This window comes from Durio zibethinus, chromosome 15 (genome assembly GCF_047325235.1).
Source record: "Durio zibethinus cultivar Kanyao isolate XHJ-2024 chromosome 15, ASM4732523v1, whole genome shotgun sequence".
NCBI classification, from domain to species: Eukaryota; Viridiplantae; Streptophyta; class Magnoliopsida; order Malvales; family Malvaceae; genus Durio; species Durio zibethinus.
The window spans coordinates 2971839-2998354 of record NC_143176.1 but is presented as its reverse complement, the minus strand read 5'-3'; the positions used below and the strand labels follow the sequence as shown (position 1 = coordinate 2998354).

The 26516-nt window shown below is 37.0% G+C and overlaps 5 protein-coding genes and 2 pseudogenes across 14 annotated transcripts; 4 read left to right on the top strand and 3 right to left on the bottom strand.

The window, feature by feature from the left end:
• Window positions 1–133: 133 nt before the first annotated feature.
• On the bottom strand, window positions 134–1217 carry LOC111301522 (NDR1/HIN1-like protein 10). The gene has a single exon (XM_022897265.2). It carries the CDS (start codon window positions 997–999, stop codon window positions 241–243), a length of 759 nt encoding a protein of 252 aa, XP_022753000.1. The 5' UTR covers window positions 1000–1217; the 3' UTR covers window positions 134–240.
• LOC111301882 (BTB/POZ domain-containing protein At1g55760-like) lies at window positions 1035–3810 on the top strand (annotated as a pseudogene).
• A 148-nt stretch (window positions 3811–3958) lies between these two features.
• On the bottom strand, window positions 3959–6964 carry LOC111301521 (protein CLMP1-like). Its single transcript, XM_022897264.2, has one exon. The coding sequence runs from the start codon at window positions 6535–6537 to the stop codon at window positions 4234–4236; it is 2304 nt and encodes a 767-aa protein (XP_022752999.2). The 5' UTR covers window positions 6538–6964; the 3' UTR covers window positions 3959–4233.
• Window positions 6965–8817: 1853 nt separating this feature from the next.
• Window positions 8818–14617, top strand: LOC111301520 (subtilisin-like protease SBT5.4). 4 transcript variants are annotated; one of them, XM_022897263.2, is made up of 11 exons: window positions 8818–9528; window positions 9681–9790; window positions 9885–9985; window positions 10093–10257; window positions 10835–10943; window positions 12173–12710; window positions 12843–12940; window positions 13077–13322; window positions 13422–13536; window positions 13613–13826; window positions 13913–14617. In XM_022897263.2, the coding sequence occupies exons 1-11, from the start codon at window positions 9514–9516 to the stop codon at window positions 14446–14448; spliced, it is 2247 nt and encodes a 748-aa protein (XP_022752998.2). In that variant the 5' UTR covers window positions 8818–9513; the 3' UTR covers window positions 14449–14617. The 4 variants fall into 4 exon arrangements, with proteins under 4 accessions (XP_022752998.2, XP_022752997.2, XP_022752996.2 ...); XM_022897262.2 differs by having other exon boundaries at window positions 9230–9479; window positions 9888–9985; XM_022897261.2 differs by having other exon boundaries at window positions 9271–9479.
• Window positions 14618–15808: 1191 nt separating this feature from the next.
• On the top strand, window positions 15809–16733 carry LOC111301519 (uncharacterized; annotated as a pseudogene). Its single transcript, XR_016328029.1, has one exon. The product of XR_016328029.1 is annotated as an uncharacterized LOC111301519 (transcript).
• Window positions 16734–16876: 143 nt separating this feature from the next.
• LOC111301516 (enhancer of mRNA-decapping protein 4-like) lies at window positions 16877–26482 on the top strand. 6 transcript variants are annotated; one of them, XM_089744339.1, is made up of 12 exons: window positions 16877–17022; window positions 20948–20997; window positions 21074–21230; window positions 21314–21538; window positions 21739–21867; window positions 22193–23827; window positions 24200–24559; window positions 24635–24754; window positions 24895–25065; window positions 25348–25512; window positions 25678–25803; window positions 25955–26482. In XM_089744339.1, exons 2-12 carry the CDS (start codon window positions 20960–20962, stop codon window positions 26261–26263), a joined length of 3435 nt encoding a protein of 1144 aa, XP_089600465.1. In that variant the 5' UTR covers window positions 16877–17022; window positions 20948–20959; the 3' UTR covers window positions 26264–26482. The 6 variants fall into 6 exon arrangements, with proteins under 6 accessions (XP_089600465.1, XP_089600466.1, XP_022752987.2 ...); XM_089744340.1 differs by lacking the exon at window positions 16877–17022 and adding an exon at window positions 19482–20350; XM_022897252.2 differs by lacking the exon at window positions 16877–17022 and adding an exon at window positions 19482–20492.
• Window positions 18146–18706, bottom strand: LOC149514521 (uncharacterized). The gene has a single exon (XM_089744342.1). The coding sequence runs from the start codon at window positions 18570–18572 to the stop codon at window positions 18366–18368; it is 207 nt and encodes a 68-aa protein (XP_089600468.1). The 5' UTR covers window positions 18573–18706; the 3' UTR covers window positions 18146–18365.
• Window positions 26483–26516: the final 34 nt, after the last annotated feature.

Here is a 26516-nt window from a genome sequence, read left to right as displayed (position 1 = left end):
GACATATAAATTTAATTCTATAAATTAAAAATATTTTTTTTTTATTTTAAAAAAATTGAATCATCTTATATCAAAAAAATAATTAATTTTTTTATAATTTTATATTTTTTTTAAATGCAAATAAAACGTAATATAAAATGATTACAATCTTATCCTATTCATTGTCATCATCAAATATGGCCGAAATATCATCAAACATAGCCGAAATATCTGGATATTAAAGAAAAAGGGTTTGCATTTTCATCTCCTTGTTTTGCAACTATGGGAAACTAAAACACCTGTTGGTGGACTAGACATCACTAACTCACATCTGCTATGTAACCAATAAGAAAAATGGATCAAACCCAGATTGGCTCTCACTTTGAAAGTCCCTCTTATGTTGTAGTTAACCTTGTTGCTCATAATCTGCTTCTGTAGTTCCACACCAAGATTCTGGGGCAAATAGACTAAGCTCGATATAAAATGAACTGTTTCTACTCTAGCTTCTCGTCTTCTCTGAGAGAAAGGTTGAACAGCTTGACTTGAAATGAGACTGTCATGAAAGTAGAGCTCTATAATCAGATACTCGAATCTTACATCAATTCTGTGGTTAGGGTTGGAAAAGTTTACCAGGAAGGTAAAATCACCATTGAAATATTCTGGTGAATCGAAGTAGATGCCACTGAGGCTTGCATTAGGAGTGTCAAACGCTGGAATTCTTGGTTTTATGGAGAGGAAGATGATTAACGTTGCTACTCCGAACAAGATAAGAATAAGACTAAATATCAAACAGAGGATTGCACAGCACCATATCAATGGATTGGTCCGTCGAGGATGTAATAGGATTGATTTTCTAACTCCTCTTGAGTTATGAGTGTCAAGATCCGTTTTTTCTGAAGCCGGAGCTTGTTGGTTTATAACTGGCTTTGATATTACAATTCGGTCTAGAGGGACTGGAATGGTTTGCTTTAGTGGTGGCGGTGGTGGCGGAAATACTGGCGGTGGGGATGAGGAAAGCATGTTTTAACAAACACTAAGGGATCTTAATTAAGAAAATGAGAGCAGATAAGAGTTTAGAGTCTGATGTTCCCTTAAATAAATTAAGAAGTTAATTAAAGAAAGCAAAGAAGAAAAGAAGGCTTTTGATTATGACTGGAACCATTGAGCTACTCTTGTGTTTTGAGATTTGGAAAAGCAGTAGATTAGATATAAAGCTAGAAAACAGCGGGGGCTTATGTTTGAACTTTGAATTGCTTTTGCTTTTGAAATTGCAGCACTTTTGAAGTAAAGCTGAAATATATATATATATATATATATTTATATAAAACATGTTGTGCTTAATGCTTAAGCTTGCTACCTGTTTCTGTTACTATGGGACCTGGCAAGTAGTGACTCAATGATGTGATTGTCTATGAATTCATGGGATAGGATTCTACTTTTGAAACACTTTCTGACCTTGAGATGAATCTTGTATTTACAGTTACACATTCAAGCCAAGTAGTATAAGCCAAAAATTAACATTGTGACGGGGATAAAGAAGTCAGGACAAAAGACTATGCTTCTGGAGGCGACCCAAGTAAAACCTAACCTTTGCAGTTTGCAACAATTAAAGTGGACACAGTGTTGAACTTTTTTTTTTTAACAAATTAAGCTATTGAAATATGATTGCCTACTATTTTTCCAGTACAGGAGGTCAAGAAAGCATTAGTAGCCATTTTCTTTGCTTTTCTTTTCTTGTTGTGGACCAAAAGATTTCTTATGTCGGATTCACACTGGTTAGTTTGTGAGCAAGATGGAGTCATGAGCCTTTAACATTCAGAATTTAGGCAGAGACGTTTCAGTCAATTAAAATCATTTAAGTCAGCAGAACTCTGGTGTTTCGAAAAACATGGAAAAGTGCTTCCAATGTATATATTGATAAAGAACCTGTCAAAGAAAATCTTATCTGAGGCTCTTATTCCAAGACTGAGAAAGGGAAAAAATGAAGTTCATCAGATAAGTAAGCAGTACTCTGCAGTTATTATCAAATACAGGAGGAACCAGCAGTGGGTGACTCATCTAGGTAGATGCTGCATCTGCAATCATCATTTATTTTGATCCACTAGTTAATGTTTTGATTAAGGTTGGATATTGTTCTTTCATGAATATAAATTCAGGTGATTAAGCATGATTCATAATTGATTCATTAAATTGAGAGCATATGTTAATCAATATGGAAAACTCACTAGTTTTTTTATGCTTTTCTTATGATTTTATGTAAGCTAAGACAAGAATATATTTATGGTTTGAAAGTAATTTACACAAGGTTACTTTTTTTTTTCCAATTTTGTCGTCTTTGTTCGCAGAAATAACAGATTAACACCTAAAGAATAATGACGATTTTGCCTGGCTGATTGAGGTTCCTTTGACAGGGAAATTCGTTACTGACATGGAATTTCTAGATCTGAAGACTACATCTCCAAACTTGAGACTACCAAAAGGAACAACTAACTATACTCTAGTTATCATCTAAAATCTCTTTGGAAACTAATGCTGATGGAGAAAAAGATACTATAAGAGAGTGAAATCATTTAAATTTATATTTTGTGGTTATTTACAGCTCCATTTGGGCTGAAGAACTCACTCAAAAGCAATCAAATGCAAACAGCTCTTGCATGCCTTGGTCGAATGTTAACAGAAGGCATCTTCACAGACATCATTAATAATGCTTCTAATGGAAGCATAGGAGCTTATCGTGCTACAAGATCACCTGTTTTCTGAAGCATGTTTTCACATAACCTGCAAGAGAAACAACTCTTAGTCATAAACATCTCCGACATGTCAATTGAAGCTTGTCAAGCTTTCCTAAGTTATATTTATGGAAACATCAAAGACCAAGAATTTCTGACCCACTGACAGGGACTTCTCCTGGAAGCTGATAAGCATGATATATTGGACTTTAAAGAGGGGTGCCATGAGAATCTCCTAGAAGATATTGATGATACAAAGAACGTACTTGAGAGCCTCCAAAATGCAGCTTTATAACAACTGCTAAAACTGACGGCCAGTTGCATGCAATATCTAGTGAAATTTGGTAAGATATATGATATTTGAGATGATTTTAATGCTTTCCTGCAATGTGCATACGGGGAGCTGATAGCTGATATCTTTCATGAAGTTCTAAACACCTGGAAAGGATTGTAAGATTCCACCAACAGTAAACAACAAAGGAAGAGTGTTTAAGTCAGTGTTACTTATAGCATCCATGAAGATTTTAGTGTGCAGGATTTCTGTAAAGGTAATTCGTTTGTTTAGATATGGAATTCATGTCTTACATATGTATTGGTTTCCTTTGACATGAATATATTATCCGAGTTAACAGAATATCAAAAACACATTATGATTTGGTCGAAATTGATTGATTTATATCATGATTTAGGTTTTAAGAGGAATTTCATTGAAATCAGTTTCTTAATTTGGGATGAGGACAGAAACTAGGCATGCTGTCATACACAACAAATAAAGCATCATAAAATGGAAAAACACTCAAAATCATATTGGTATGAATACAGGGTCAATCTGATTTGAATGCCAATGCTCATAAGTCGGGTCAGTATTGGAGGTTGAAATTTAACCATCGGTTTCTATTGTCTCCAGTTCTGCTCTCAAACTTCACTCTTGACCATCTAACCAAGAACCAACTAAACTATGTAAAGGCAGATTAAACCAACTCGGTTGACTAAATTTTCCATTAATTTGAGCTTGAACCAAGGCAAATAAGAGACAACCTCATTTGAGAAGAAAATAATAGGCAGACAAAGCATGCCAAATTGCCAATACAAATCATGGTCACTATGCAATGAATGCAGCCCGGACTTTCCAGTCTCCACATTGAGAAGTCATTGATACAATAAACTCTTTCGTGGATTTTGGCGTGAATAATAAAATTATAATATTATTAATAACGAAAAACTCATCTGTATTGCTTATTGAACTCAAGTAAGATTTGAATTGGATCACGCATATTTGCTTATTGAAAAACTCATTGGCATTGTAATCAATGTGAAAAAGAAAGGTCATTTTCAAGGTTAAAACAGAAACCTTAAAACCCAAAATCTTTCAAGTACGCCACTCATCAATTTTGGGCCCCAAATATTCATTTGCAAGGAAAAATCACTCCCAGCAAATGAGGAACATGCACTTCCATTAACCAACTCATACTCTGGGGTGAACTCACCAAAGCCATCAAAGAGATGGAAAACAATAAACTCTGTATCACTTTTCAGATGTTTGATTGACCTCGCTGCTCTCTGCTTCAGCAACAGCATTCTTTTCATCTGCTTCCACAGCATCTCCATTTGAGCAATGGTTCTTCAAAACAGTAGAAATGTCAGCTTCAGATGCTCCAGCAAGCTTGAAGCGCTCAACAGCAGTATCAAGATTTTTTTTCCAACCATCCATTCCTAATTTGCATTCAACTTGGGATCGTTCAAAGAGCATGTTGCCCCAAAAAAGATGTATTTGTGATCTCATTACAGCTGCTTGTTGTGCTGCTTCCTCAGCTGAAAGCTCACCCTGACTACCAGCTCCTGAGAGCCCACTTTCAGCACCACTTCCAGGTGTCTTCCTTAACTTCAACTCCTCACTGGAATTTGGATCTTTCAACTCATTTACTCTCTGTTCCTCCAACTTCTCCCACATTTCAGTCGCAGCTTTCATCTTCTCCTCCGCACTGTCAAAAAGTTGAAGTGTCTCTGCAGGATCCCAGCTTGAGAGATCTATTTTCTTTGCAAGAGCAAAAGACCAATTAAGTTTGGCCATTTCAAATTGCTGCTGTCCCAGTGCCAGAAGCCCTTCATAAAAGTCCGGCTTGATTAAGAGTGCTTCTGCATACTTCTCCCTCGCCAAAGAGTACTTTTCCCTGACCCAGTCATAAGCCACTTGAAGTTTTGCTGACAATACCTCCTTGCCAGCAGACTCATCTAAAGGAATACGTTTTCTTGCAGCACACATATGAACATTTCCCCAGTTAAAGAAAGCCAACGCAGCCACCTCTTGGAACTTGGCAGCAGCTTTGTCAAAGAGGATTTGAGCTTCCTCACTTGTAACTGTCTCCTCAAGAGCCTCTGAACAAAGCTCCATCCCAAGTTCATGCAAGTCAATATGAGCATCAGGGTCAATACCCACATGCGTGCGGAAAAGCTGAGCAAACTCAAACAGCCAATCATCCATCCCCACTTCCTTGCACTCTGGATCATCTGAAGCCCCTACTTTTTCCTTTGAACTTTCTTTTCCTGTCTTTTCAATCTCAGTATCAAAACCTTCTGACACTGTATCACCAAGAGATGAGTGAGAGCCACTTTCATCTGCCTTGGCCCCATCACTCTCTAAAGGCTTCTCCTCCTCTTCTTCTGGTAACGGTGGCTCCTGCTCTGGACTCACCTCAACAATGTGCAATCTCAACATCCCAAATCCACTGGTTTTATCTGCTTCCGCCTCTTTTGCAATAAGAGCATCTGCAGAAGACTCTGCCAATCTGAGTTCTGTCGTACAGGTAATAGTTACCAAATCTCCGTCATTATCCTTATATTTGATCAAAACTGACTTGGATGAAGGAAAACGTTTGCTCACAATCTCTCTTAACACTTTGAAGCTGCAATTAACTGGCATTTGGGAAAGTCTTATGTCATGATCGTAAACAAGTTTCAATGGCCTCCATTTAATTGCCACCTCCAGAACCTGCCCATGAATAGAAGCATAGAAAGACTGTTCTCTCTGGCCATCCTTACTCAGATTATCAGTTGCTTTCAAAGAACCACTAGAGGGCTTCAGCACGAGTCTTGGCAACTGGGCCTTGTTCTCAGGACCATTTTCAGCTGCTGAATTCATTTGGTACTTCTCAAGCTTATTACTTGGTAAGACAACCGATGCTGCAGGAGATGATGCTGTTGTCTTCTTAGGCAATGGGCGAGCAGGTAAACAAGGCCCAAGGCCAGCAATTGGGGCACCACGAATAGCAGAAGCCCCAAGTGCAGCTGGGGAAGGGCGCCTCTGGAGGTCTTGTTGAGCCTCCTGGCGAGGACCCAGAGCAGTCCTTAATCTACTGGCTATCTCTAAAGCATCCTTGAGATTGGGGTCAGCCCCCAACAAGAGCTGCACATCCTGCATGGCCATTTCATACTTTCCAATGGCCTCAAAAGCCCGAGCCCTCCTAAGAAGAGCTCGGACAAAGCAAGGCTGAACCTGAAGCGCCATAGTACACTCAGCAATGACAGTGTCATAATCAATGGGTTTCATTTGCATCAAACAGGCAGCTCTATTGCTGTGAAAGACAGCTCGGTCAGGGTGGGTTTTGGAGATAAGCCTAAGAGCATTATCATAGTGTTGAAGAGCAGCCACATAGTCCTTATTCTGAAACTTCCTATTGCCTTCTTCCTTGAGCTCATGGGCTCTCTTCAAAAATATAGAAGAGTCTAAATCAACACCACCATTAGCATGCGCAGTTGCAATACTGGAATTGTTATCAACTGAAACCTGGTTTGAACCACCCTTCTTTTTTCTACCTCCTGATTTCCCCATATAATATAGAAGAATGAAACTTTATTCTTCTCTGTGTCTCCCTCACACACAAACGACTGAAGAATTCTATTATTATTCTTGTGGTACTATACAAAGTAGAATATTTTGAAACTGTAACTTGATTTTACAGCCAATGAGAAGCTTGAGTCCTGTGATAGATACAGAGAAAAAGAGAGAGAGAGAGAGAAAGATGATACTTACAGAAACATACTTGACAAAGTTGAGAGCTTGGTTGCTTGCTTTCTGGATGATTGAATTGGAGAAGTGGGTCAAGTGCCTGAGAGTGGATAAAAGGCAGTAAAGGAATGGCTTTGATTGAGATTGGGACACAGAGAAAGGAAATGGACAATGGGGTTTTGGGGATGTTGAGAGTTGAAACCCTAGAGGTTGAAGAAATGAAAAATAGGGTCAGTTCTTTCCTAGCCGTTAGATACTGCTACCTGGGTTTGAGATCTACCTGAACCACACCGTCTCTGCTGCACCACGTGGCAGATAAACAAAAAGGCCCATAAAAAGGAATAAGAATAAATCCCAACATCCCAGCCCATTTAAAGCCCGTAGTGCCAAAACCCATGTCCAAACTCTAATTGCCGGATAATCATTGGTTATTGAAATCTAATACGTTCACGACATCTCGCAAAAGAAGGAATTAAATATGACGTATCAAGCTTGGAATGAAATGAACCGATGCTAGGTTCATTTTGATAAATTATTAAGATTAAGTTTAAATCAACAATTAATAAGGGTTTTTTTTTTATAATATAATAACAGATATTTCATATTTGCTTGAGCATCTTTTTTTGATTATAATTTCTTATATTAATTTCATAAAAAAATTTTACTTTCGAAATATTTATATATATATATATCTAATTTTGATTGAAAAAAAAAATAATTTCTTTACCAATCCAACAATCTTTAGTGGGTACTTTCAGATCGTTCTTTATCATACTTTTACTGCTGTCATTGGTAATAAAGAGAAAGGCAATGTATAAATGAGAAAAGGATTGTTTAAATATGGAAGATTAATAGAATACATTGTTTTTTACTAATACAATTTAGGAGAGATCAAAGAGCAATATAATAATCCAATTCCCAAGACAAATGGCTTTCTTAGGAGATTTAATAATTTATAATTTATATCATTTAAAAATTTTATAATTTATGTATTTATATTATATTTTATATCAAAATTATATATCAAAATTCGTGTAAATATCATAATATAAAATTTTTTTTATTTTGTTAAATCTTTATATGATTTTTATTAAAATTTAAAATTTTATTATATTCGTATTAATTTTATATCATATTATCCTATCATATTTTAAATTATTAAATTTACTTTTTTGTTATTAATCCTACTCTATTAATTTTTATTTGTTTCTCAATTTTAAAGTTTGTTAACCATTTTTACTAGTAATTAGTTTTAGTTGGAGTTCTCTTCCCCTAAACTACTTGTACTAAAAAAAAAAAAACATAGAAACCTATTAATTTAATTTCAGTAGTGACCATTCTATTCTACTTTGTTTATAAATAAATTAATAACAATAATAATGATCTAATTATCATACCTAACTTCATTTATTATACTTAACTAGTCTTTATGTAATTCAACCTATGCCTTATCACATCTTTTGTCAATGTATCTCATCTAAATTCTCACTATAAAAAAAAATTTATACTCCCAAATTCTATCTCTTTTTCTTTTTCATAATAAAAAAGGAAAAATTTTGGTATATTGTACTTACCATTAAAAGAAAAATTTTGTGATGATAAAATATCTCTTTTTTTTTTTTCCTTTTTATTAGCTAGTTAAATTTCAATCAACTTGACTTTCCTAGCAAATATCCTTTTAGTTAGTAGCATTCTTAAAGAAGTTTGTATTACTTTGGTATTCAACTTTCAAAGGATTCATCTCCTCCTTTTTATGATCAACATGATACAATTAATGCAAAATAATGATAATTGCATTAATTACTTATTAATAATTACTTTTAATCACCCTTCTCAATCCTTTGGATATCTAACAAATTTCACAAACTCAGTTCCTATTCTATGCATCTACCATAAACTTCAAACTAAATAAAAATTTAATTTTCATGCTATAAAAAAGGTGGGTCTTTTTTTTCTATGTTTAACAAGCTATTAGATGGGCTAAATTAGTAAAGTTTCAAAAAACTAATAAAAAAAAACATTATGTTAAAAAAATTTTTTTTTATCAAAATAAGCAAAGATTCACCCTTGTATATATTCCCCCATAATGCAACTTTCTTATTTCCATCATGTAAAACTTTTTAGAAACACTCATGCAACACTTCTTTTTCTAGCATCCTTGCTTTATTTGTTCCCCCAAAAGCTAAACTTTTTATGTTTGAAAGATTATTAGTAAGAGAACAAGTACTAACTCACTAGACTGTATGAAGATTGAATCCATCCATCGCCAATCAGATATGCACAAATTATCTTGATTAGTCCTGCAAATTTAAAAATATTTATGGTAAAACAATCTTATTTTTTATTAAAGAGAGTCCTAGATATGTATACTACTATACTCAATCATCCAATTGGGGCTTACTAATTTGGATTTCCAACCATATCACGACTGTAAAAAATGCAATGTAATCTGAATGAATATTGTAATTTAAAAATCCTGGCTCTTAAATCAATCCATTCCTAAAAAGTTGCTTGCAAAATGGGAGAAATCCATTGCTATCGGTTCTCAAAGGGAGGAAGCACATTTGTTTTCAAAAACAAGCAAAAACAGAGTTTAAAAACAGGGGAAAACAGAGCCCCTTTACACTTCTCTTCACAAGGAGAGTTTACCAGAAGATTTGAGATTTTTCTAAAGCAAAGCAATGAGGCTCTCAACTCTTTCTTCTTTGCTTTTACCGTTCTTTGTTTTCTCTCTTTTGCAGACTTCCACTTTTGCTATCAAAAAGGCAAGCATCTTCAGTTATTTGTTTCCTTTTAAAAATGGCGTTGGATTCAGTATGCTTCTCAAGTTTCATTGATTCTTACTGCCAAGAAAAATTCTTGGCTTAGCTTTTTTTTTTTTAATCTTTGCTCTTCTATTGCAAGTTTCAATCTTTATTTGAACAAATGTACCTATTTGTTTGATTGAAATCTCTTCTCTGCTGCAGTCTTATATAGTGTACTTAGGAGAACATACTCATGGTGTAAACCCCACATCAGTTGACCTTGATCATGCCACAAATTCTCATTATGAATTGCTGGCTTCATTAGTGGGAAGGTATAGAATTTGATGCTAACATGAATGATTCTCTGCTTTTCCTTTTAAATGAAGAACAATCTTCAATATAAGGCATTTGTTTCAATATTTTTAGCAGCAATGAAATAGCTAAAGAGAAAATATTCTACTCATATACTCGAAACATCAACGGGTTTGCTGCTATCCTGGATGACGAAGAAGCAGCAAAGATTGCAAGTAAGAAGTTCAATTTCGTGTAGCATTAATATTTCTTAGTTCTCACTGTGTTATGCAACTCTCTTTCTAATTTCTGGCTCTGTATGTTTGTTCTTTGATCAACGCAGAACATCCAAATGTTGTGTCGGTTTTCTTGAATAAAGGAAGAAAGTTGCATACAACACGATCATGGGATTTCCTCAGATTAGAGAAGGATGGAGTTATCCCTTCTGGTTCTCTTTGGAAGAAGTCAAGGTTTGGTGCAGACACAATTATCGGAAACCTTGACACAGGTAAGTTTAGAATCTTTCTATCAGTTTGCAACAATTTTATTAATTTTCAATCTCATTCTTGGAAATTGAACGATCCCTTATAGATTTTTTGCTTGATTTGATGTGTACACTTTTTAACACAACTCATTTCATCAAATGACACTTGAAGTTGACTATGATATTCTGCTAGTTCGTGTATTATTGTTTTGACTTAAATGAGTAGTTAAGAGTTTTCTATATTCTATAATAAGTGCTATATAATTTTTCAATGATTTCAATTTCCTGGAGTCATGGTAATTTTAGTGTTAAAACTAATAAAGATTGATCAAAATCAGCTTTTGCAAAATATCTGCTTGAAAGGCCAGCTTTTGGATGATCTGCAGACATGTAATCATATGTTGAACATACATGAACCTGACCATGGTAGGGTCAAATAGCCAAAAAATTGACTATGCATTCATGCTTTTGCTTCCTTTTTCTCTTTGCATATAAATATGTGTGCCACTGTTTGCTTGTCAATTGTTATCTGTTTTGACATATTTTGGTGTAATGCAATGGCCTTTTCTTTTCTTTTTTTCGGTGATGGTGTTATGTATAGGTGTTTGGCCCGAATCGAGGAGCTTTAGCGATGAAGGAATGGGACCGATCCCATCAAGGTGGCGAGGATACTGTCAGCATGACACTGATGATGGAGTTCGTTGCAACAGGTTCATTCTTTTTCCCACTTCCTGCCACTTTTCTCCCTTAAAATAACTGAGAAGATTGATGAATATTGGTAATCTACTGAGTTGACGGCATTATTATCCCATAAAATAGCCTCCCTTGTTGCTAAGGAAGCTCTTTTTTCTTCAAAGAATTTACCTTTAGCACTGTACTGCGAAATACTATGACTCTTAAGGAATGAATAACTGTAAATGGCTGCCAAATCATTAGCCTCCAAAATGTTTGCTTACAAAAATGAATTGCCTCCTTGCCAATTTAGGAAACCAAGTTTTGACTGTGAAAATAATGGTCCCATGCATAAATTTCTTATGTATTTCATCAAGACTATATATGCAATAGCAACCTCAATAATGACGTAAAAGTTTGAAAGAAAAAAGGGTCCATTCCTCAAAGTTTTTCTAAAAGACCTCCTTTTTAGGGTATGAAGTGATAATGGAATTCATATCTCATTCTTGGAGTTTCTGAAAAATAAATAAAAAAATTGTTTCCAAATTCTTTGATACAAGAGAAGAACTGCCTAAATCTCACCATCCATGTTAGCTAAAATTCAGGTGGCAGCTACGTCAATATGATAGATTCAGTATCATACAAAGTGATTTAAGTTTTTTAGTCATTGATTGTTGTAGGGATAAAGTGATGGCCAAAAATTTCCCCTTTCAATAATGAATTGAGAAAACTAACAAAGGAAAAGAAAAAGCATTCCCTTAAATATTGAAAACAAGAAAGATTAAAAAAAAAAAAAAACAAAAGTTAATAAGGACATTTCTTTTTGACTATGGTTTGCTAAAATCCGTTTTAAGCCCCACAGGCCCCCTTTATTTTCCGAATGATTCTCTCTACCATCCCTTGTAATGTATTGATCAGTTTTTGTGATCTTGATGTTGACCACGGAAAGCATAAAGTGAAGTGCGTATTGGTGCCAGCCTTCACTATGTTTTCTCTAGTTAAAAGTACTAACATTATGTACCTCGTCTGAGTGTCATCATCATCTATGGAGCTCAGAACTTCACCATGTGAAATAGTTGATATCAGGAGAGCTACTGCTGGTAAAACAGCATCAACTGCAAGGAAGTTAATGTTATTTACTGTTTATTTAGCTTAGGGAAGGCTTTACTAAACAGGTTCTCTAGTTCTATGCATTATGCCCTTATGGCAGCAAGCGTACATGGTTTGCTGTACTTCTCATAGTGCAATTGTTATGCTAAAAATGCAGGAAACTGATCGGAGCAAGGTACTTTAACAAAGGTTATTCGGCTTTCGTTGGTGGTAAACTCAATGACACCTTCAAGACTGCACGGGACCACGAGGGCCATGGTACCCACACCCTATCAACAGCTGGTGGCAACTTTGTTCCTGGAGCTAGCGTATTTGGTCATGGTAATGGAACTGCAAAAGGAGGATCGCCACAAGCCCGTGTTGCAGCTTACAAAGTATGCTGGCCTCCTGTCAATGGCAACCAGTGTTTTGATGCAGACATCATGGCTGCCTTTGATGCTGCTATAAGCGATGGTGTTGACGTGCTTTCTGTGTCATTGGGTGGTGATCCATCTGAATTTTTTGAAGATGGGCTTTCAGTAGGAGCCTTCCATGCTGTCAAGAAAGGCATTTCCGTGGTTTCATCTGCTGGAAACTCTGGACCAAGTCCAGGAACCGTATCAAATGTGTCACCCTGGATGTTTACCATTGGTGCTAGCACACTTGACAGGGAATTCTCAAGTTATGTTGAACTAGGCGACAACAAACACCTCAAGGTATTTCCTTTAGATAAGACTTAAGACCATATATACATATATATATATATATATTTTAACACGTTCACCAATGAAAACTCTGCATGATTTATTATAACGATATTAAAAACTTCTTGTTGTATCCGCTGTTAGGGAGCAAGCCTGGCTTCTGTAGCCTTGTCATCTAGGACTTTCTATCCATTGATCAGTGCTGAAAAGGTGAAAGTGGCCAATACATCAGCTGCAGATGCGTAAGCTTCACACACTCCACTCCGTACTCATAATTCTACATCATTGGAATATTACTGGATAAGTTGCTTTGGTTTCACTTTTAGTATATGATTTTCAACAAAACCGTATATACTGATTGCTTGTACTTCTGTGCAGTATCCTCTGTCTACCTGGAACACTTGATCCCAAAAAGGTAATGGGAAAGATTATAGTCTGTCTTAGAGGAATCAACGCAAGAACAGACAAGGGAAAGCAGGCTCTTCTCGCAGGCGCGGTTGGAATGATTCTCGCAAATGATAAGAACAGTGGAAATGAAGTTCTAGCAGATCCTCACTTGCTCCCAGCCACACACATAAATTTCACTGACGGTGCTACTGTTTTTGCATACATCAACTCAGCAAAGTAACTCTCTTCCTTTCTACTTGAAGTTTTATTGCTTTTTCTCCTTTAACATTTTTTAATGCTTCACTAGCAACTCATTCTGTTTATGAACATATACAGGAACCCCACAGCATATATTACTCCCGTCAAGACAGAACTGGGTATAAAGCCTGCTCCATTTATGGCTTCCTTCTCTTCTAGGGGACCCAATTTGATTGAGCCATCAATCCTCAAGGTTAATTTGCAATGACAATTCATCAACCCTTTGGCTTTGCATGTAATATTTCTAATTTTTCTAAAATCGATTTCAGCCTGATATAACTGCACCAGGAGTCAGTATCATTGCTGCTTTCACAGAATCAGTTGGGCCAACTGAAGATAAATCTGACAAGCGTAGGATACCTTTCACATCACAGTCTGGAACTTCCATGTCATGCCCACATGTATCTGGTATTGTTGGCCTCCTCAAGAGCCTACACCCTGATTGGAGTCCAGCGGCTGTAAAATCTGCAATCATGACCAGCGGTACAAGCTCTTTTCTTCTTTCAAGTGATTCATTTGTTCTAAACTCTAAAACGCTTCTAACTTTTCATCTCCAAACTCATTTGCAGCAAAAACAAGAGATAACACTGCGAAGCCAATGCTTGATTCGAGCAACAAGAGAGCAACCCCATTTGCTTATGGTGCAGGACATGTGAGACCAAACCGTGCAATGGATCCTGGTCTAGTGTATGACTTAACGGTTGATGATTACTTGAACTTCTTGTGTGCCAGAGGCTACAATCAAAGAATGATGAGACTATTCTCGGACAAGCCATACGCTTGTCCAAAGTCATACAATGTTGCAGACTTCAACTACCCTTCCATCTCAGTTCCTCAGCACAGTGGCTCAACAACCATTAGTAGGAAGGTTAAGAATGTTGGTCCACCGGGGACATATAAAGCGCATGTCAGATCACCGGCTGGAGTTACAGTTTCAGTTAATCCTTCATCATTGACATTTAAGAAGAGTGGCGAAGAGAAGAAATTTGAAGTGACATTTAAGTCAAAGAGTAATGTTCAGCCTGCAGGCTATGCCTTTGGGCACTTGACTTGGTCTGATGGCCATCACCATGTTAGGAGTCCTCTCGTGGTGGAGCACAAGTAGATTTTTTCATTTTGGGGTGAAGTGGGTCAATTGGGGTTTGAATTGATCATTATTCTCATTCCATTCTTTGGGAAAAATTATTACTAGACAAGGAAAATGCCATTTGTTAAGAGATTTCCAGTAGCAAATAAGAAATTAAATAGAAGGATTACTCATATTTGTGGTTAAAGTTTTTCTTTTTCTTCTTTATCTAATAATTAACTGCATAATAATGAGCATGCCATTTCCCTATAATCTCTTATTAATAGAATCACAATCATCATCGACTTAATGTATAACATAGTAAATATCTGTAAATTAGATTTTAAACTCCACTACCGATGTTGTCATCTGAAACATTTTTCCAAATAATAATTCATAATTAAACATCAAATAAACAGAAGCAAGAAATTTTCAAAGTTTAAACATATTGTAACGAAGAACAAAGCTGTAAAATTACTAAGTCCCCTTATGTGGGCCTTGTTATTGGCATCACCGGCCTAGGATTTAGCCAAGTATTAACCGATCAGCAGCCCGTATTTGCCTTGATTTGTACACACCTTGCAGAAGGGCCTTTGGGCCAATAGTATTCATGTGACGAAAGGAGTCCTTTTTATGAAAGCCCAAACTTGAAAGGACAGCATAGTAAACACCAAACACAACACGGTCAAGGGGTTTCTTTAGGTTTTAGGTTCTAAAGTTTCCAACGCCACGCTTCCTTCTTCCTGTCTGTCTGGTTGCGGTTACTTCTCGGCATCTCTGCTTACTGCCAGGGTTGAGGCTTGAGGGTTATCTCATTGAAAAAGGAAATTACTTTTGAGTGTGCCCAACCCTTTTTTTTTTATTTTTGAAATCCAGTCCGGCAGCCATCCATCTCTTCTAGCTTCTTCTTCAGGTCAGGTCAACCTTTTAGTTCTTCTATTTCTCCTTTTCCAAATTTATATTTTTAAGAAAATTGTCCTTTTTTTTGTTTTATGCAAATTTTGTTCTTTTGGGTACCGAAGTTGTGATGGTTATGTCTACTTTATGCTTGAATTATGTTGTTTTTGAGTTATTTTTAAGTTGGGATTGGTTATTTTAGCCTTAGGTACTACTTTTTTACGTTATCGATAGATGCATTTGTGAGAATAGAAGGATTTACTACATTTTTAAGATGACTAATGAAATCCAAATAACAAAATTTGATGCCATTAACAATGTTCTTGTAGATGTAATTATTAATGTTTTTATTACTAGTATAATTTCTTGATGGTATGATTTTATCGTTTTGATGCTGCTGTTCTTTTTTTTTTTTTTCTTTTCCATAAATAAGTCTACTTTGAACTTCAATCAAAACTTGAACTTATTTTGACCTGCTAGCTTGTCTTGGAATAGCAGAAAGATGCCTACTGAAGCACCCGCCACCATGGAGATTGAAACGGTGCCTTTGCAACCTAAATCTGAATCCAATTCGTTGCCCCCAAAGCCAAAATTTGAGCCTCTTAAGGCTCATGAGATGTCAGACGGTCGAGTCCAGTTTAGAAAGGTCTCAGTTCCACCTCATAGGTATTCACCTCTCAAGAAATACTGGATGGATATCTATACTCCAATTTATGAACAGATGAAGATCGACATCCGTATGAATCTCAAAGCTAGGAAGGTTGAATTGAAAACTAGACCAGACACACCTGACATTAGTAACCTACAGAAGTGTGCAGACTTTGTCCAGGCTTTCATGTTGGGTTTTGATGTTGCGGATGCCATTGCTCTTTTGAGATTGGATGAGCTATATGTGGAGTCCTTTGAAATCAAGGATGTCAAGACACTTAGAGGAGAGCACTTGTCTCGTGCCATAGGAAGGCTGTCTGGGAAAGGTGGTAAAACAAAGTTTGCTATTGAGAATGCTACAAAGACTAGGATTGTCATTGCTGACACCAAGATTCATATCTTGGGATCTTTTGCCAACATCAAGATTGCTAGGGATTCTCTTTGCAGCCTCATTTTAGGTTCTCCTGCTGGGAAGGTTTATTCGAAACTTAGACAAGTTACTGCTAGATTGGCAGAAAGGTTTTGATCATTGTTATTTGTATTATGTTTGAGATTTTGTTCCTGAGTTATGCATTTTTAAAGGTCATCCACAGCGAGTAATTGAAAAAAGTAAAAAACGAAAAACAAGTTCATCAACAGGATAGAGTATTCTTTGGAGTGTAATCTGTGATGAAATTTTGACAGGAATGCATTGAATGAATTTTCTGTAAACAACCTTTATAATGTTTCCTTTAAAATTTTACAGTGAAATTTATGTTATTGATATGGTTTTTGTATTCTTTCCTTGGTGTTGGTGCATTTGTATTTTAGTATAAGACCTATAAAATTCTGTCAGGTGGCCTGTTTCTTAGCTATTTCAGGTATTCATATGGGACAAACCTGGCGTGTCCTACCATGCTAGACTGCAAATCATGGTAGTATAAAGATGGAAAACTATTGGAAACGAGGAAAAAAATCAGCAAAGAAATAGAAACTTAGAATAGGTATGAAGGTGGGATAGAAGGGTACTTGACAGTTTCATGGGGATCAACATCGAAGCTAAGGATACGTTCATCTGCCTTTGTTACAGTAATTCTCATCCTGGCCTTGGTTTCGTATCTTCTTTTCTCTCTGTGTGTGTTTTTTCTTGTTGCCTGTTGGTTTTGGTTTAATTTAATGTAAGAAAGTTGGGAGGTTAACAATATTACTAGTAATATAAGGGAGAGGACTTTACCTTGTTTCAATTGGACTTGTTTTATATTTATTTCTTGTCCAAGAGTTTCTGTTCTGTTCTCTCTTGCACTTCGTGTCGAAGAAGAGAAACAAGTGCAAATGATTGCCTACACTGGGGAAGCTGATTTAAGCGCTTACATGGCATTTTGTTATCGGTTTGCTTTAAATTAATATTAACATGCTACTATTTTTTCGGTGAGGGGGGGTTTGTTGACACTTGACTGTGAGGTAGCAAATAGAGATTAGATGGATGAGCTATATAGAACTCCTTTTTACTATTCTAAACCTTTTCACATCAGCTCTGAGTTCGAAATTCAAATCATGGTCAACTTCTGAAGGTTTACTTTTTGGTTCAAGTTATGGATGGACTTTAATTTTAGGTGTTTTGGATGGTTTTTTATGGTTTGATGATGATAACCATCTTATTTTGCCATAGCAAAGTAATTACATTACATATGCTTGAAACCTCGTACAGTCGTAAAAATTGATCAATTAATGGAACTATGGAATGCCCAAACACTCTCCTCACTTCAAAATAAGATTGGTACTGACTAATGACATATGGTGTTCGAAGGCTAAGAAGAAGGTGCTCCATGGTTCATTGGTTCTTATCGTTTGAGCATCTGGATAAAAAGCTTCGCTAGGCCATAGAGGCTCTCACATGAATCTCACGCCAATGCAGTGAGTGAAAGCAATTGTCTTACTAATTTTGTTCCATTCTTTCATGTAGGTAAGAGATAAGACCTGTAGCATTCTGCTATCCTTTTCTGTTCCCTTGTCAGCCCAATTTTCTTTTTTTTGTTTTTATATATAAAAAAAGATAAATTGACTATACATTTTCACAGTTTAGGTCAGATTTCTCTGAATCCATCAAATCTTGAATGTTTGTTAAGTTTGGTGGAGTCAAGGCCAACCATTCTTCGATCTTGCTTGTAAAGATTATTCAGAATTGGTACACAAAAAAAAAAATCAATTCACATAAAAGAAACAAGGAAAACAAGATTCATAGTTGAGAAAGATTACATCTTTAAATTAAAGACAAATTCAAGAAACTAAATATAAGCATCATGCAACATTACTTTTGAAATAAACAAATAACAATAGAATGAAACTTCATAAATCCCTGCAAAGAAGGAAACAATCCCAATTGGCAATTGCCTATTACATTATGAAATTAAAAAAAATAGAAGTACTAGAATTTAGAAAGGAGGAGGAGCTGCAAAACCCAAGAAAGGCCTTCCACAAGAAGAGAATTTAGGATCACAGGGGTGATAATCTTCATGCAATGTATCCTTGAGCTTGTGAAACCCATTCTTGAAAACCCCAAACCCAAACAAAAACCCAATCAACACCACCACCAGTATCAAGCATGTGCACAGCATGCACACTTTTCTCCCACAGCACATCTTTAATCTTTTGCACAAAAAGAAGAAAACTTTCTGCTTTTTTTTTTTGTTTCTGGGGATTTTTGATATCGGGTTTTTTTGGTTTTAGGGTCTTTATAAAGAGAAAGAAAGAGATATGTTAAAGATATGAGTGGGAAAGGTGGGTTTTTGGATCTGAGAGAAAAACGTGGACTGAAGTGGAAATTGGGGGATTTGGACTACTTGAAAATACTTGGACGTTAGGGTAACTGAAATTGAACTTGAATTTGTTGGCTGGCTTAAAAGGTAAGCAATAAAAGGGGAGTGGCAGTTTTAAAAGATTGGGAGAAAGATTCTTTCTTTACGACTTTACCCTAACTACTAATCTCATCCAACAAAAGAAAGGCTTCAAATTCCATTTCAACTGGGCATAAAACAATTCGAAAAGTGGTTAACTTTGCTCATAAAATGGAGTGTGGATTTTTGGATTTCGGATGGGTGTTGCTCAGCTGATGCTGTTGAGATGATGATTGTGTTAGTTGAGTTGTTAGATTGGGCTTTTCTTTTAGAGTTTAGCTTTGTGACACAGGCTTTTGGCCTTTTAGAGAAAACAATTTCAGGCTGAAAAACCCCAAACATAGGCTTCAGCTTGACTAGTCACCTCTTAAACTCTAATCTTTAATCATGCTTCACATAGAAAACAAGGCAAAACTATTGAGTTGTTAGACCGTAAATCAATCAAAGTGAAACCAATGGGATGATGGAATCGCCAACCCAGCCCAGGACAGCCTAGAATCCATTGATAGCTGGCCTTGTGAAGTAAATAGACATCCTTTTACATTGCGTTTTTGGTGCCTTTAGTAATACTAATGAATTGGTATCCATACCTTATTATCTTCAATAGTAAATTTCCGAGTTTTTGTTTTGAAGTTGTAGCAAGAATTTGCACTTGGAGGTCGGAACATTTTAGCCTTTACAAAAAGCAGGATAAAAAAATTGACTTGGATTCCTCGTTAGCCCCATCAGCCTCTCCAAAATTTCTTCTCTCCCAAGTATCCCCACCTCTTCACTTCCAACTTCCAAGTCATCATCATTCAGATTCAGGGGACTGTCCTCTTTCTTCTTCTTATTCAGCTCTCTCATAATTCTCTTCTGTCCCACCTTTCTTCTTACTCAGATCCTTCACTTCTGCCACACAAACAAATATTCCATCTTTTTGCTTGTATAAAGATCACATTTTTTTTTTCTCTCAATTAACCCAAAAGATCATTTCTTTTCTCTTTGTGAGAGATGGGTTCAACAGGAAATCCAAATGAAACAATTCCATTTCACATGCAGAGGTTCTTCAAACCTACAATTTCAAACCCCCACCCACAAAATCCCTCTTCTTCATATCCTACCCCTCCTTCTTCTTATCCTCCACCTTCTCCCCCTTTCTTTCACTCCCAGTATCACCAATTCTACATGCCTTCTTCCTCTACTACCCATCCAAATTACCAAAACGCCCCACAAGATGCTAAATCCCCTTCCTTTCCTTCCCCTCCCCTTAGCCCCTACAATGCTGGCACCCAAATTCTTGCCCTTATCAACTCTTCCCCTCAAAACCCTGATTTCCCACCTCAAAATCAGCTTCCCAAACAGCTGCAACCACCGCCTGCAGAGTTTTTGGGCTCTGGGGGTCCCAGTGTGGGGCCTTTAATGGTGCCAAGTTGCAAACTGCCCAAGGGCAGGCGGTTAGCAGGCGCTCAGGTGGCTTATGACATTGATACGAGGCTGTCCGGGGAGGTTCAGCCGCAGCTGGAGGTCACTCCCATAACAAAGTATGGCTCTGATCCTCAACTGGTACTGGGCAGGCAGATTGCTGTTAATATGTCTTACATTTGTTATGGGCTGAAAGGAGGCAGTATTAGGATTCTTAATATGAACACTGCCTTAAGGTCTTTGTTTCGTGGGCACACGCAGGTTTAGCTCTTTAACTTTAGTAGTTTTTTTGTAGTTATGTATTAGATTGAAATGAATGTGGTAATAGAATAGAGTTTAGAGCTTCATGGTATTAAAGTGCATGATTGCAAACTTGGCATGTTTATGGTAAAATGTTGGTATCTTTATCGTATGAAATAAATGTGCATTTTAATTCAGGCATGCCGAGCTTTAGTTGCATAGTTTACTGCTTTTGGATGATTATGATACTTAATTTACCTCCCCCACCCCCCCTTGCCTTTTGGTTTATACATAAATGTTAGTTTAGGAAGGATGTGTTGTGACTGGAAGTATGGGTGTTAAAATTTACGCATCTACTAACTACATTGGTGATTTCTTGCGAGCTGGTGTCAGTGGAGCTAAAACACATTTTGGTTCGGCTTTTTTTTTATTGGCTTATTGTCTTTTCATCCAAGTGATATTTTCTTTTCTTTCAGAGGGTCACAGACATGGCTTTCTTTGCTGAGGATGTTCACCTTTTGGCTAGGTATTTTTATTTCTTTAATTGGCAATTACACTGCTTTTTTTTTTTTTTGGCATCTTGGTGATAGACTTCTATATAGTGTGAGTCTAGAGGGACGGGTATATGCATGGAAGATATCCGAAGGTCCAGATGAAGAAGATAATCCGCAGATTACAGCAAAGATAGTTATTGCTGTTCAGATATTAGGCGATGAAGAATATGTACATCCATGTGTTTGTTGGCACCGGCACAAACAAGTAATGCAAATTTTTAATGCTCATCCTTAATGAGAGGATTATTACTGTTTTGTTGCCAACAGGTATTTAATCTAATTTTGCAGGAAATTTTGGTGGCTGGGATTGGAAAACACATTTTGAGAATCGATACTATGAAAGTTGAGAAGAGTGAAGTCGACTCAGCTGATGTGCCTTCACCTCTCCAATGTCCTATTGACAAGTTGATTGATGGGATTCAGTTGGTTGGTAAACATGATGGAGAAATTACTGATGTGTCAATGTGTCAATGGATGATTACACGATTGGTTTCTGCTTCTACAGATGGCACAGTTTGTATCTTTACTTATCATTTTGTTGTATTGATTTGTGGATATCTGTATGTTCTCTCGCTTCATTGCAGTAGAGCTGTAGAGTCACGGAAATAAGAGCTTGGCTTCTTGTTTTCTACTGCTGAAACTTCATGTTGAATACATGAGGAAATGCAGTTATGTCTGGAATGCTGTACTTACAAGCTTATGTTTTGCAACAGATAAAGATATGGGATGACTGCCAGGCAGTGCCACTATCAGTGTTGAGACCACATGATGGCCAACCTGTTTATTCGGTTACATTCTTGAATGCACCTTACCGACCAGATCATATTATACTCATAACAGGGGTAATGATTGCCATGTTCTCTCTCTCTCTCTCTCTCTCTCTCTCTCTCTCTCTCTCTCTTTCCCCACATCATGCTTTTGCCTATTTGTTATGCACTGACTTGTTGATATAAAGTTCATGGTTGTGCAAATTCTTATTGATCGGGTTGGTATGGTGTAGGAGTCTGTGTATTTACCTTTTGACTTCAGTCTATGTAATTTTTTTTTTCAAATTTTTATTTTGAGGATTTTATTTCTGATGTACTTTTCCATGTTACAGTCTTGTTATTCTGATGAATATCCATTTGTCTGATATATCTTAGTTGATTTTTTGACAATTTTTTTCAGGGGCCCCGAAATCAAGAAATCAAAATTTGGACATTAGCTAGTGAGGAGGGTTGGCTACTTCCAAGCAATATTGAAAAATGGACTTGCACCCAGACATTGGACTTGAAGAGTTCGGCTGAACCTCAAATTGAAGAAGCATTCTTTAATCAAGTTGTTGCATTATCTCAAGAAGGCCTTTTCTTACTTGCAAATGCTAAGAGAAATGCTATATATGCTGTACACTTGGAATATGGTTCTTGTCCAGCAGCAACACGCATGGATTATATAGCAGAGTTCACAGTCACTATGCCCATTTTAAGTTTTACTGGGACAAGTGATCCTCCTGATGAACATATTATTAAAATATATTGTGTTCAGACACAGGCTATCCAGCAGTATGCTTTGGAGTTATGCCAGTGCATCCCACCACTACTGGAAAATACTGGCTTAGAGAAGTTGGATTCAATTTTTTCACGTGATGCAACTAACACTGAGCACTTGGATCCTTTCGATCCATCTGGAAATAAACCTTCTGAGTTACACCTTTATGGTTCAGTTGCCAAACCAAGTACACAATTAAGTAGCTCTGAAAATTCAACTGCAGCAAGGTATCCATCAAGCCATCATTCTATTGAGGCAAACACTGCACAAGAGTTTAATACTTTGAATATTGATTCTAAATTTGCTCCTGCTGCTTTGGCATCAACAACAAGTGATGCTGATATTGTTTGTGTTGCATCAGCACCACCACTTCCTCCTAGTCCTAGGTTGTCTAGGAAGCCCTCTGGTTTTCATAGCCCACAAAATATTTTTGAGCCAACTTCCCTGCTTAGTGACCATGTTGGAAACCAACTGGTTGTGGATTATCCTGTTGACAGACAAATGGGCATTGTTCGAACAAATTTGTCTGATATGCATTCATCAGAAGATGGTTCAAGGAACAATGAGAAGAAAATAACATCAGATGAGAAATCTAGCGCGTGTAGTCTGCCTATCATTTTCAAGCATCCAACTCATCTTGTGACTCCTTCTGAGATATTGATGGCTGCATCATCTTCTGAAACGACTAATGTCACTGAGGGAAAGAGTGAGGGCGAGGTGAACATTCAAGATGTGGTTGTCAACAATGATGTGTGCAATGCTGAGGTGGAGGTAAAAGTGGTGGGTGAAACAATTTCTTCTCAGTACAATGAATTTGGTTCCCATGGAGACTCCCAAAATCGAAATTTGGAAAGTAGAGAGAGATTCTTTTGCTCTCAGGCTTCAGATCTTGGCATTCAGATGGCAAGGGAGTGCTGTGCAATATCAAGGGACGCTTACATTGTCAATGAATCTCAGCAAGCAGATGGTGTTTGTTCATCAGGGTCACTGGTGCAACCCAATGTTGGTGAGGAAGAAATCCATGATTCCAGAAAAGATCTTTCTGGAAAGGTTTTGGAATCAGCCATGCCTTCTACCTATCTGCAATCACCAGCACCAGGTGCAAAAGGGAAGAAGCAGAAGGGGAAAAGTTCTCAAGCATCTGGTCACTCTTCTCCATCTTCAAGTGCATTCTATTCTGCGGATTCTTCCACCGAACCAGGAGGAAATTCGAATCTACCCTCAATGGATGCTGCGCTTCCTCTACTTGTGGCTATGCAAAAGATGCTTAATCAGGTGATTGCCTATAGACAGAAAATTGACAAAAATGGTTAGACTTGTATGCATCCGTTGTTTGTACATTTTTTTTTTCTGCAAATTAATCGTTAAATATGCTGGGGAGGGTGGTATAAATATAACAAACTACGACACTTGAGTATCCTCAAATACTCTTTAACAGTTTTCAATTGGGTTCATAATCATTGATGGTTTCATAATTTTGGTAAATTTATTTTAGCCCCTATATAAAATTTGGCCCAGGTACCCCTATATTATTATGACATTTTCCCCTATTGTTCCTTTTTTTTTTTTATTTTGCTTAGCAATATGTTTAAAACTTTTGCTGCACCGTATGTGGTTTCTTGACTCTGATTGCAATCATTCTTGCAGCTAGTTACTGGACAAAAGGAAATGCAGAAACAAATGTCGAATATTGTCAACCTCCCTGTTACAAAGGAAGGCCGAAGGCTAGAGACAGTTATAGGACGGAGCATTGAGAAAGCCATGAAGGCCAACACTGATGCTCTATGGGCTCGTTTTCAAGAAGAGAGTGCAAAAAATGAGAAGTTGTTGCGAGAACGTACACATCAAATAACGAGTTTGATCACTAATTTTATAAACAAGGACTTGGCAGTTATGTTAGACAAAACAGTCAAGAAGGAATTAACCGGGGTTGGACCAGCTGTAATTCGTACCATTACTCCAGCAATAGAGAAAACAGTAACCTCAGTAATCAACGAGTCCTTCCAGGTTAGACTTCTTAAGATCTAGTTATTTTGCTGGAAAGCTGTCTGAGTGGAATGTAACTAGTCCTTTGTGTCACAGAGAGGGGTTGGAGACAAGGCAGTGAACCAACTAGAAAAATCTGTTAATTCAAAACTTGAAGCTATAGTTGCTAGGCAAATTCAAGTACAGTTTCAAACTTCTGGCAGGCAAGCACTCCAGGTATTCTCAAGTTCAACCTCACTTGGTTGAATAGATGAAGAGGGATCTTTTAGTCTTGTTATAAGATCAAATTCTCGTCACTTGGCACGTTCCTGGCAATTTCTGTTGACTAATTTATCATTATTGTTTTTTCTTTTTAGGAGGCTCTGAAGATTAGCGTGGAAGCTTTAGTGATCCCTGCCTTTGAGATATCATGCAAAGCCATGTTTGAGCAAGTAGATGCTGCATTTCAGAAAGGGATGGTTGAACATGCCAATGCTGCTCAGCAAAACTTAGAGTCTGCAAGTTCTTCTTTGACAATTGCTTTAAGGGTATATTTCCTGTGTCACATTTACTATTTCACTAGAAGAGTGGTCCTTTGTGTTCTTTTTCCAAGGTTTATAACATTTTCAGCATTAGATTTTTAATAACTTAATGGTAAGGATTACTGGTTTGTGATGGTTGTTTTTGCCCATTTTGAGGTAATATGCATTGAAGCATGCAATATTATTTGCTGCTATAGAGCTGTTGTTCAATGTGTGTATTCGTTAGTTTACCATTGTTTTCAAAAGTATTTTTGTATCATTTTCTACATCGATATTTTATGATTGCAGGATGCCATAAATTCTGCATCATCAATAGCTCAAACCTTAAGTGGAGAATTTGCTGATGGACAACGGAAACTTTTAGCTATTGCAGCTGCTGGAGCCAACTCAAATGCAGCAAGTCCATTGGCTTCCCATCTAAGCAATGGACCTTTAGGTGCTCTGCATGGCAAGGTATGTTTGTTTCGCCCATTTACTTTTGTTTCTCTGCAAGAAGTTAATACTCAATAAACGTGAATTGTCAAAGTCAAATCTGGCTGTTATATATCACTACATTAAATGTTTCAATTGGTTACTAACTAGTTTAAATCTTAAAAGGATTTTCTATCCATGCCTCAGGTTGTGGTGCCCATGGATCCAACAAAAGAGCTATCAAAATTGTTATCTGAACGCAAATATGAAGAAGCTTTCACTATTGCCCTGCAAAGAAGCGACCTCTCTATTGTTGCTTGGATATGTTCACAGGTATGCCTGTGATATTTAACTGTAAAGATTAAATGAAGTCTCAAAGATTCAATTTTGGCTGAGTTCTTTATGATTTCCAATTCATATTGAACCGTTGGTTAAATGACTGTGCAGTAGGTATGAATGAAATTATTGTTTTGCCTTCTGCTAGGTTGATCTACGTAGCATTCTGTCAACCGCCCCTTCTCCTTTGAGCCAAGGAGTGCTGCTCTCCCTCTTGCAGCAATTGGCGTGCGACATCAACAAGGACATAACACAAAGACTGACTTGGATGGTAGACGTGGCCACCGCTATAAACCCAGGGGACCCAATGATAGCAGTGCATGTGCGGCCAACCTTTCAGGAAGTATACAAGAGAGTGCATGAAATAAGTAGCTCACCTGTGCTTACGGGTGCTGAACATGGGAGTATCCGTGCTCTCTTTTATGTCATCAACTATGTTCTAATGACTTGCAAGTGATGAACAAGAGGATATTTTGGTAGTGAGAAGTTTGTACAAAGTTTCTGGTTGTTTTCATGTAAAGAAGTAAGGAACCTCTGCTTAGGGGTACAGGCAAATTGGGTCCTGATTTTGTAATCCATGGAGAATTTTTGGACTATACGAGTATTTCATATTTGTATCTTCTTCATATATGCATGCTGCAGCTCCTACTGACTAGCCAGCCCCCTTTAACCTTGATTCTTCATCTCTCTCTCCCTCTATATATATATAT